Below are 12475 nucleotides of genomic sequence, written 5' to 3'. Positions count from 1 at the left end.
CCTGGGATTTGCTAAATTGGATTTACCCCACAATATTTCTCAGGGAGGACATATTGGGAAGGCCTTAGATTCCCAGGACTGCTCTTATTATGATCTATATCTGCTTCAGTGCACAAAGAGACACCTAATTACTCTTCATTCTGAACCAAACATATGACCTGTCAAAATATTCCTCTTCTAATTTCAGATCTCATTAACGGGAAGAGTCTTGCAAAAGTATGAAAAGTCAATTTCATTTGACTTTTAATTCAATAATTGCCTTTACTAAAAAGAGCAGATGGTATCAAGATGATCCCAGAGCATCTGGGTCTCTATACAGGAAGTAAGAGTCTTGCAGTCAGAATATAGAATAATACATATAGTTGTGCCACCTGTAGTGAATGGAATCACTGGTTTCCTCTCCACTAATGGTCCCTAGCCACTTTGGAACAGATGGCAGACCTCTAGTATAGTGATCATTGGAGTGACCTGCACCTGGGGAGACCGCCACCTGCTAATACTGTAGCAATGATATAACAAGGTGAGGAGTAGGAAGAAGAGAGGAGGGAACTGGGAATTACAAGATCTGGGACAAGAAACTCAGACTGTAGCACAGAAAAAAGAAGTCACAGCTTCTGGCTTCCAGTTGAGTCCACAGGTCATTACCAACAGATCATTAATTTGTGTCATAGGGTGTGGAATAGACATAACACTTATATTTCAGGGGTTTTAAATTGTAGCGCTATAGAGCTATGGTCAGATTATGGTTTCTGACTTCTAGTTTCCATTATTTGTCACTAAACATGACATATTTTTTCCCTAATGTAAGTCAACACTTGGGAAAGCATAATCACATCTTAAATTAAGGGAAAAAATTTTTTTTTGAAAAGAAGAAGGTCCTTTAGCCATATGCGATTTTGAGACTCCTGTAATGGGTTCAAGTGGGTAAACTCTCTCTGGGGACATCTGACACATGATTTTTTTCTTTTTAAACCTCTGATATCCTTAATATTATAACAGTGTGTAGGGATGATAGGCTCCAAAACGAATCAACTTTCAGGGATGAAGGACAAGACTTCAAAATGTAATCATCCTAAATAGAATCCAGTAAATGTCAACATAAAAAGGGCTAGATGGAAAATCTACCCCTAAGAGATGGCTTAGGAAGGTGCGACTGATAAAACTAAGGTGCTTCGCAAATCCCATCTCACTTCCTACATTCTATCAAGAAGGGACCAATCAAAATGTAAAAAATCAACTGTCAATTTTGTTCTCGTAACTTATTCACGACAAATGCAAGCACAACGGCATTGGTCTGCATGGAGTGCAGGTAAAGGGATCTAAAGAGGAAGACTTTGCAGTCCTCAGGACTGTGTCCTTGGGAAAGAGTCTGGAATTTGAGGCACATATATTCTGACAATTAGGAAGGTTTGCTACCGGGCAAACCAGGTGCCATTTTACAGGTCTCCTTCATGGTAAATGTGACATTTGTATTCTGTCTTTTCACTGTGACTTAAGCTTTTTTTTCATGTGAATCAACTACCAGTACAGTGATGGAAAGTAGGTTTTGACTCAAGTCTAATGGGCTTTGAAGTCACGTCTAGGCTAAAAGGGAGAGTGGGCCTGACTGCTTAAAGAGGACTGCGTCTGAATCACTGGCGCAGGAAGTGGGAAGGAAGGGTTTCGTGCCATAGGCTGGCCATTCCAGTTCCTAGAAACTTGCCGAATTGATAAAACAAAAGTTTAGAATTAGGATTGTATCCTTAGTGGACCCCACCAAGGTTGAGCCATCCCAGAAGGTTCAACCAGCCACACAGCTCCTGTCTTTGTCTTCGTCATTTCTTAACGATAAATCCTTGTTCTACGTGATGAGTCCCTGAGTGGGTGGTACAAATTGTTAATGTACTTGGCTGCTAACCAAAAGGTCGGAACTTCAAGTCCACCCAGAAGTGACTCAGACAAAAGGCCTGGTGACTTCCAGAAAATATCAGCCATGGAAAACCCTATGGAGGACAGTTCTACTCTGACACACAGGGGGTCACTATGAGTCAGAGTCAGCTCAGTGGCAACAGGAATGATATAGGTGTGTACGAAACAGATATAGATACAGAGCTCTGTGTCTTACTGTATACGTGCTATATTACTATGTACAACCCTACGTTAGAAAGTCCTTCATAAAGAACTCTGCGTATTTTGTTCACTGTTGTATCCTTAAGGCTTGGAACACAGTACTGCCTGACACACGGCAAATACTGAATAAATTTATGGAGTGAATGAGTGATTGAATGAAAAGATCACTGAATTTGGGAATCAACCAATCTTGGTTTAAATCTTGGCTCTGCCACTCACTAGACTTGTGACTTGGGCAAGAAAAAGTATTTAAGCTCTCTGAATCTCAGTTTTGTCATCTGGAAAATGGCCATACAACTACCTACCAGGGTTGTGGTGAGGATGAAATGAGAAAACTTACAAACATGGTCTGGTACAGGCTTCAAGCATAATACCGAAAAAAAAAAAAAAAAAAAACACAAAACCATTGCCGTGGAGTGGATTCCGACTCATAATGACCACACAGGACAGAGTAGAACTGCCCCATAGGGTTTCCAAGGAGCAGCTGGTGGGTTCCAACTGCTGACCTTTTGGTTAGCAGGCGAGCTCTTAACCACTGTGCCACCAGGGCTCCTCAAGCATAATAAGAACTCAGTAAATGTCAGCTGAATCTGATCTAAATCTGTAGTTTTTCTAAAAGATACTAGCAAACAGAAATACAAAACTTTAATTTTCTTCTCTTTGTTCATCACAATTAAACCAATGTCCAGGCAAATTAGGAGTAACTGCGGGGACTAATATGGATAATTAAGCACCTGTAGTCAACAGGAATCCAAGACAAGCTCAGACCTTCCAGAACCTGAAGGAACTGTAGAAGGTGCTGTGCCATAGGTGGTTCCCATTTCCCTAACCAAGAATCTGAGTGGGCCACAGTCTTCACAATTAGCACACATACCTATATGTCTTCAGGTGGTACTTTCTGTCTCTAATCATGTGAGGTGCTCGAGAGAGGATGACATTTCGTAAAATTTTTCCAGCCCTGAGGATCTTCTCTGAAGGGACCTGGATTTAATTAGGTGGAAGGAGGGGAGGAGAACAAAGGAGAGTTAACAAACGAAAACAAACCAGACGAATCCTTAAATCACCTCTCAATCTGACTTTGGCTCTGAAAAACATAACTCATACATTGATATAATTCCCTCATGTGACATGACATGGTTTTATGCTGAGAAGTGAGACACACTGAATTTTTATTGTCTCCAGAACATGTGTCAGAGGCTTCCTGATGTGATGCCCTGACACATGGACCACCTCCAGCAGTTACTTAAGAAGCTAGCTCTGATGACTCGTCAACCCACCTACGTCCCATTACCTTGGTAATGGTGTTAGCAGGACGAAGAGGAACGTGAGGTTCAATGAGAGGTGTCTGAAAAATAAAATGTTAAAGCAAAAGAAAATTAAACAAAAAATTCATTAAAGAAAATTATGGGCTGGGGAATAATAAGAAACATCCATTTTTATAAAACTCAAAATAGAATTTTAAAAAAAGAGGTAAAATCTGCTTAAAGAACTTGAATGCATGGGCATTCAAAGGGCAAAATTAGACCATTCGATTTGCCAAAATTTAAATATAAATTATCATAAAATGAAAAAAGAAAAAAACCAAACTGATAGAAATGATTAGATGTTTGTAGGCTTATGTGAAGGGAATAAATATCCACTCAAAATATAACAAACATCAGGCAGAAAAAATCAAATCAAGATAAGCATGAACGGAGATTAAAATGACCTGTCCCAGGGGATAGAGATAAAGAATTGATTTAGGTGGGCAATGAGCTATTTCGTTTGCTCTCTCATAGTTAAGCTTTTTTTCCAGAATTTGTATTCTTAGAAAGAAATTTTTAATGTTTAAAGGATGCTTCTTGGTGATTCTAAGTAAATAAGTTCCTAATATGTGCTCGGGCAGCAAGTATACCTTCTCTTCATTTACACTGTAGTAGTTTATATACACAGTTTTCAGAATACTGGGGGGTTGGGGGGTAACTGTCAGATCTATGTAAAGCTCACATCATTGTACACAGTCTCCAGATTAGGAGTTGAATACCAGAGAAGTTACTTGCCACACAGCTATTAAATTGAGGGCCCAGGTCCTACCGAAACCCCTTAGCTCTTTTTCTCTAAAATATCTGGTAATGGCATTTCCAAATGGAGGACAAAGAAATATTCTGTCATAGGTGGTGGTACAACCAATACAACACTGTTTATGCCATGTCCAGAAGGTAAGAGAAGATGGTAGGTTTCTTAGGAGACTGTGATAGGCAGAATAACAGCCCCCAAAGACGTGCACATTCTAATCCCTAGAATCCATGAATACTGCATTTTCAAGTAAATAATGAGCACACCATATGTTTTTGCAAACTGCACAATCCCCTACGATTATTTTCAGAAGTGTGCTATATCAATATTTTTTTACATGTTGCTGACTTCAATTTCATTTTTTTTTTCTGTCCAAAGATTTAATGCTACCAGGATAAAACTGATCTCATGGAAACTTCATTTAAGGTAGGTATTTTCCTAAACCAAGAGCAACCAGCGGCAAACTGAACTGGCTCATGTTACAAATGGAATGCCGTATTGAAACCAAAGAGTATGAATGCACGAAGAGCTAGACATGAGTAAGTAAGAAATGATCCTAGGCCTAAAACTACAAAAAGATGTTTATGTTTTATTGCTTTCATAAATCTTACACTGAAACATAATTTGTGATAATATCTTTGAAATTAACAAGTCATCAGAAGAAACTGTGTTTTCATCTTAAAATAGGTCATTTTAGTTTTTTCAATCATTATCATCATCAGTGGTTCTCATTCTCACGGAAAGGGCATCCCTTTTCATGAATTTAGAAATCCAGGGAAAATCTGCCTTGAAATCCGGGATTCCCCTCTCATTTGCCAGAAGCTTTGCTTTGATCTGAATTGGGACAGTAGAGATAGCTTGACTTTGTTCCCTTTCAGAAATAATCCACCTTTTCAAGTCATTCTCCAACTCAGGCCTTTTTGCTTTGGGCCCACAGTGGGCGCGTTTTCGCAAATTCATTTTCTCCAGCTCCTCTTTCTCCCTTCTTCATTCACGACTGGACAACTCTCCAACCTCGAACTCCCTCGTTTCCGCTCTTTTGCTTGTTTCGTCTGCCCTCTCAAGGTCTTTCAGTTTGAAGTCTGCGGTGTAGGACTTACGTTTAATTCCTGCCATGATCCTAAATGGTTCTAAGACTTAGATTTATAAACTGAAAAAATGTGCACAATATAATCAATAACTGGCTGGTTCTAGTAAAAAAAAAAAAAAATCTAGTAAAGAGATTGCAAAATTCAAAGGTGAGGTGTACAAGAAGCAAGGGTCTTTTTATGTGCTCGTAAGCATATGACTAAGGTGACTGATGATCATTGATCAAAGACACTGGTGCTAATAAGACATAATTAGACTATGAAATACGCAGACCTAATATAGCTATGGAAACTCTGGTGGCATAGTGGTTAAGAGCTATGTCTGCTTACCAAAAGGTGGGCAGTTCCAATCCACCAGGAGCTCCTTGGAAACCCTACAGGGCAGTTCTACTCTGTCCTATAGGGCCACTATGAGTCGGAATTGACTGCATGGCAAGGGGTTCGTGTTTTCAGTTACCATTGCCTAATGGTTTCACTTAGGATGATCTGATAAGGTTTTCTCATTCAACTGTTGAGTCAAGAGCGATCGTGCATCAGTTTTGCTTTGTTTACTCCTCCAATTAAAAGCCAGAGTTGGAAGACGACCGTGATAATTATGTCAATGCAGACTGAATTGAGATTCCTACTGATAGCTACTAGATGCCATTTATGCCAGTGCAGGCTTAGTTTGCTTTCTTTATGCTTCCAATTGATAGCATGTGATTTAGGGACAGGCTTCAGTAGGTTCAAGGTTTCCACCGATAACACAAAAGTGATAGAGATCTAATTATCGACTTAAATTAACAGAAATAAATGCTGTTTCAATTGTTTATTTTCCAATTACTGGGATACTACCAAACTCAATCCATGACTTCTTGATCACGGCTTATACCTTTATTACACAAATATCATAAAAATAACATTTTGGACTTTTGAATCAGGGTGAGTGAGGCCGAAGTTCACTTCTGGAAATGTCATGAGACGTGTGGTACATGCATGGTGCGCTATGCCAGAAATTTTTAACATAACTTCATCATTTCTGTGCATTCTATGCACATGTGCATTATGTACATGGGCGTGCTATTTTTGAAAATACAGTATATGTTACGTTAAGTTGCAAAGGGGATTTTGTAGATGTGATTAAGGATAGGGAGATTATCCTGGATTATCTGGGGGGGGTGGCAAATGTAATCATAAAGGGTCCTTAAATGATGCAGAGGGAGGCAGAAGAGTCAGAAACAGAAAGAAAGACTCGGCCCAATGTTGCTGGCTTTGAAGAAGGAACGGACCACAAGATTCTAGAAGCCGGAAAAGGGAAGGAAATGAATTCTCAAGTCTCCAGAAGGAATGCGGGCCTGCTAAATCCTTGATTTTCGCCCAGCGAGACCCATTTGGCACTTCTGAACTACATAATTATAATAAATTTTTGTTGTTTTAAGCCATTAAATTTGTGATAATTTGTTACAATGTTTCTATGACAATAGTTATAGAAAACTAATACAGAGATTATTATGCTTTATACTAAAAGCCCTACTTTTCACAAACAGAAGCCATAACATAATAAAATAATAATTTTATTATTCTGAAAATAATAATCAGAACATGGAATGTATAAAGTATGAATCTAGGAAAATTTGGAAGCTGTCAAAAATGAAATAGAATACATTAACATCAATATCCTATGCATTAGTGAGCTGAAATGGACTGATATTGGCCATTTTGAATCAGACAATCAAGTGGTCTACTATGCCAGGAATGACAACTTGAAGAGGAATGGCGTTGCATTCATCGTCAAAAAGAACATTTCAAGATCTATCCTGAAGTACAGTGTGGTCAATGAGAGGGTAATATCCATATGCCCTACAAAGAAGACCAGTTAATATAGCTATTTTTCAAATTTACCCACCAACCACTAATACAGAAAGATGAGAACAGACTACAACTTTTGTAGTCTGAAATTGATCAAACATGCAATCAAGATGTATTCATAATTATTGGTGATTGGAACGTGAAAGCTGGAAACAAAGAAGAAGGGTCAGTAGTTGGAAAATACAGCCTCCTTGATAGAAACAATGCCGGAAATAGCATGACAGAGTTTTGCAAGACCATTTCTTCATTGCAAATACCTTTTTTTTTTTTAACAACATAAATGCCAACTATATATGTGAACCTCACCAGATGGAAAACACAGGAATCAAATTGACTACATCTGTGAGAAGAGTCAAGGGAAAAGCTCAATATCAGTCAGAATGAGGTCAGGGGCCAAATGCAGAACAGTCCATCAATTGCTCATATGCAAGTGCAAGTTGAAGATGAAGTAAATTAAAACAAGTCCATGAGAACCAAAATACGACCTTGAGTATGTTGCTATTGTCATTAGATGCCATCGAGTCAGTTCTGACTCATAGGGACCCTATGTACAAGAGAAATGTGTACAACATTGCCCAGTTCTGTTATCCTCATAATCATTGCTTTGCTTGAGCCCAATGCTGCAGCTACTGTGTCAAACCATCTCATTGAGAGTCTTCCTCTTTTTCACTGACTCTCTACTTTGCCAAGCATGGAGAAGTATATCTCACATGAATTTAGAGACCATCTCAAGAATAGATTTAACCCATTGAACACTAATGACTGAAGACCAGACAAGTCATAGGACGACATCAAGGTCATCATACATGAAAAAAGCAAAGGCTCATTAAAAACAGGAAAGAAACAAAAGACTGAAATGGATGTCAGAAGAGACTCTGAAAGTTGCTCTTAAATGTAGAGTAACTAAAGCAAAGGGAAGAAATGATAAAGTAAAAGAGCTAAACAGAAGATTTCAAAGAGCGGCTTGAGATGACAAAGTAAAATATTGTAATGAAATGTGCAAAGATCTAGAGTTAGAAAACTGAAAGGGAAGAATGCTCTCAGCATTTTTCAAGCTGAAAGAATTGAAGAAAAAATTCAAGTCTCAAGCTGCACTATTAAAGGATTCTATGGGTAAAATATTGAATGACACAGGAAGAATCAAAAGAAGCTGGAAGGGATACACAGAGTCATTGTACCAAGAAGAATTTGGTCAATGTTCAACTGTTTCAGGAGGTAACATAGGATCAAGAACTGAAGGAAGAAGTCTAAGCTGCACTGAAGGGAATGGTGAAAAACAAGGCTCCAGGAACTAACGGAATACCAATTGAGATGTTTCAACAAACAGATGCAGCACTGGAAGTTCTCGCTCATTTATGCCAAGACATTTGGACGACAGGTACCTGGCTAACCAACTGGAAGAGATCCATATTTGTGCCCATTCCAAAGAAAAGTGATCCAAGACAACGCAGAAATTATCAAACAATATCATTAATATCATACACAAGTAAAAACAATTTTTTTTTCTGTGCATCAGTGTCTTACTTTTTCTAAAATTGTGTTTTAGGTGAAAGTTTACAGGGAAAATTGGTTTTTCATTCAAAAATTTATACGCAAATTGTTCACATTGGTTGCAATCCCCGCAGTGTGTCAGCACTCCCCCTGTTTCTCTTTACATCCCAGGTCCCCATGTCCATTTGTCCAGGTTTCCTATCTCTTCGTCCCTTATGGTCGTTGCTTTTGAGCAGGTGTTGCCCATTATGCCTCCTATGCTTGATTGAACTAAGAAGCATGTTCCTCAGGTGAGTTATTGTTTGTTTTATAGGCCTGTCTAATAATTGGCTGAAAGGTGGACTTCAGGAGTGCCTTCGGTTCTGAGTTAGCAGGGTGTTGGGGGTCATAGTCTTGGGGGTCCCTCCAGTTTCTGTCAGACCAGTAAGTATCGTCTTTTTTTGTGAATTTGAATTTTGTTCTACATTTTTCTCCCTCTCCGTATGGAACCCTTTATTGTGATCCGTGTCAGAGCAGTTGCACAAGCAAGTAAAATTTTGCTGAAGATAATGAAAAAATGGATGCAGCAGTACATTGACAGGGAACTAGTAGAAATTCAAGCCAGATTCAGAAGAGAATGTGGAATCAGGGATAACATTGCTGATGTCAGATGGATCTTGGCAGCAGAGAATACCAGAAAGACGTTTACCTGTGTTTTATTGACTATGCAAAGGCATTCGACTGTGTAGATCATAGCAAATTATGAATAACACTGCGAAGAATGGGAATTCCAGAACACTTACTCATGCTCATGAAGAACCTGTACATAGAACCAGAGGCAGTTGTTCAAACAGAACAAGGGGATACTGCGTGGTTTGATTTTTTTTTTTTTTTAAATCAGGAAAGGTGTGTGTCAGGGTTGCATCCTTTCACCATACTTATTCAATCTCTACGCTGAGCAAATAATCCGAGAACTCTGACTGTATGAAAAAGACTATGGCACCAAGATTGGTGGTAAACTCATTAACAGCCTGTGATATGCAGATGACACAAACTTTCTTGCTGACAGTGAAGAGGGCTTGAAGCACTTACTGATGAAGATCAAAGACTACAGCCTTCAGTATGGATTACACCTCAACATAAAGAAAACAAAAATCCCACAGCTTCCACCAGAATGAGTCCAGTACAACTAGATGGTACCCGGCTACCACCACTGATTGCTCTGACAGGGATAACAGTAGAGGGTCCCGGACAGAGCTGGAGAAAAATGCAGAATAAAATTCTAGCGGAATGGACATGAAAAGAGAAAGTGGAGGGAGGGAGTGGGCTGTCTCATTAGGGGGAGAGCAACTGGGAGTATATAGCAAGGTGTATATAAGCTTTTGTGTGAAAGACTGACTTGATTTTGAAACTTTCACATAAAGCACAATAAAAAGTAAAAAAAAAAAATTATAACTCACAAAAAAAAAGACTAGACTAAGTGGCCTGACAGAGACTGGAGAAACCCCGAGAGTATGGCCCCCACACACCCTTTTAGCTCAGTAATGAAGTCACTCCTGAGGTTCAAGTTTTAGCCAAAGATTCGACAGGCCCATGAAACAAAACAAGACTAAAGGTGCACACCAGCCCAGGGGCAAGGACTAGAAGGCAGGAGGGGACAGGAAAGCTGATAATAGGGAATCCAAATCAAGAAGGGAGAGTGATGGCATGCCGTGGGGTTGTTAACCAATGTCATAAAACAGTATGTGTACTAACTGTTTAATGAGAAGCTAGTTTGTTTTGCAAACCTTCATCTAAGGTACAACAACAACAAAAAAAATCCTCACAACTGGACCTATAAGCAACATCATGACAAACAGAGAAAATAATGGAGTTGTCAAGGATTTCATTTTACTTGGATCCACAATCAATGCCCATGCAAGCAGCAGTCAGGAAATCAAAGGACGTATTGCATTGGGCAAATTTGCTGCAAAAGACCACTATAAAATCTTAAAAAGCAAAGATGTCACTTTGAGGACTAAGGTGCACCCGACCCAGCCTATAATATTTTCAGTCACCTCATATGCATGCAAAAGCTGGACAATGAATAAGGAAGACCGAAGAAGAACTGACGCCTCTGAATTATGGTGCTAGTGAAGAATACTGAATACATCATGGACTGCCAGAAGAACCAACAAGTCTGTCTTGGAAGAGGTACAGCCAGAATGCTCCTTGGAAGCAAGGATGGCAAGACTAGGTTTCACATATTTTGGACATGTTATCAGCAGAGACTAGGCCCTGGAGAAGGACATCATGCTTGGTAAGGTAGAGCGTCAGTGAAAAAGAGAAGTCCCTCAAGGAGATGGACTGACACAGAAGCTGCAACAATGGGCTCAAACATTGCAACAATTGTGAGGATTGCGCAGAACCAGGCAGTGTTTCGTTCTATCGTACACAGGGTCGCTATGAGTTGGAACCATCTTTACAGCACCTGACAACACGGAGAAAATAAAAATCAGTGTTAAAATGAAATATTTTATGTGCCTAAATACATACATACACATATAAACATACATATTTCTTTTTATCAGTGCAAAAACTTGAGTGGTTTGATGCTTTTCATATTATAACAGAATTCAGAAAAAGGATAAAAAGAATATTACATTTTTAAAAAAATCGTGAATAGGATACCGATTTATTTAGAATGGCTAAAATGTCACTAAACTTATTTAAACATTTTTATCACCTCGCTGGCACCAGGTAGAGTTTTTTCCCTCTTGAAATCACTAGAGCACAGCTGTCAAGTAATATTACAGTGTCTTAGCAGCATACCGTTTACAACCAGCTCAGAACAAGGAATGTAAATTGGGTCCAATTCAATAGCAGCCTTAGACAGAGACTGACTTCTCACTGAAATAGACCAGGCTCCCTGTGGGGGACCAGTTGATGGGAGAGAGAATAGGAGCTGTCTTGAGTACCTGCGCTTATACCACCTCCTCAGATAAGAAGGGAGAACTCTCTGATGCCAGATCACCTGGGAACATGTTCAAAAGGACCAGCCATTATGTGCCCCCAGGCCCTGGAAACATGCAGGTAAAGCACAGGGCTTATTTCCGATTATGAGTCCCCAGTAGTCACATATCCCTCCTCCTCACGTTAGACAGGTTGGTTGATACGTCCATAACTGTGACTAGTTACATATCCAAATTGTAAAAGCCTTTGGTTATTCTCGAAAACAGTAGTAGAAAACCATTTCTTCTTCCTGTCTTGGAGGAAAGAGGTGCAAATCTCTGTGGTCTAAAGTAGATGGATATAGGATTGGCTTCTAAGGTAACCTTTTCTTTTCTACAAAACGCCAACTTCACTTGGCAGTGGTCTTTGACAGGCTGATTGAGCTGGAGGTGAAGAAGATGCCCATGTCTTCCAGAACTACTCGTGGATATTTATTCTTCGGTAGGCACAGTGAAATTTTATTTGAGGACATCACTTTTTGTTTCTGTAGGAATGGATATATTTTCTCACAATACTAACATGTGGTCCCTAGGTTAGTTTTTCTTTTGGGGCAGCTCTTTTTTTGGTTCATTGGAACCCTGAAAAGAAAGTATAACAAAAGCCTGAGGAGGCAACAAGTTTCAACCAGAATTTTTCCTTTGATTCACAGCTTCTAAAATGAAGAACAAGTATACAAGGTTGTCTTTTAGTTAGATAATCCTAGTGCCGATTCCAGAACGAAAAGGCTGTTTAATCTACTGAAAGGCAGCCTTCTCAGAACCTTCCCTGCCTCAAACATTTCAGTTTTAAGGGAAACACGATGACCGGATACTTTGAGAAGGGGATTGTTCCCTTATTTACGTAAAACCTCCAAGGAACAGAGAGAAAACAGGGAAAGTTTTATTTTGGAAGAATAGGAATTTGTCTTTGAAAGG

General features: G+C 39.3%; 1 protein-coding gene across 16 annotated transcripts in view; it reads right to left on the bottom strand.

Annotated features, from left to right (window-relative positions):
* Nucleotides 1-12475, bottom strand: part of RAPGEF4 (Rap guanine nucleotide exchange factor 4) — a 348490-nt gene that overhangs the window by 98894 nt on the left and 237121 nt on the right. For 15 of the 16 annotated variants that reach the window (XR_007517849.1, XM_049887456.1, XM_049887457.1 and 12 more), the window contains 2 exons: nucleotides 3401-3454; nucleotides 2984-3090 (listed from right to left, as the gene is read on the bottom strand). Coding sequence is in view for 15 of the 16 variants with exons in the window: in XM_049887456.1 (XP_049743413.1) it covers nucleotides 2984-3090; nucleotides 3401-3454 (161 nt within the window). In the remaining variant the exon portion in view is untranslated. The remainder of the gene's footprint in view (nucleotides 1-2983; nucleotides 3091-3400; nucleotides 3455-12475) is intronic. The other variant, XM_049887444.1, reaches the window with a different exon arrangement.

The sequence above is a fragment of the Elephas maximus genome, chromosome 6, assembly GCF_024166365.1.
Source record: "Elephas maximus indicus isolate mEleMax1 chromosome 6, mEleMax1 primary haplotype, whole genome shotgun sequence".
NCBI classification, from domain to species: domain Eukaryota; kingdom Metazoa; phylum Chordata; class Mammalia; order Proboscidea; family Elephantidae; genus Elephas; species Elephas maximus.
Note: the sequence above shows the minus strand (reverse complement) of the source record. Positions and strands in the feature narration are given on the sequence as shown.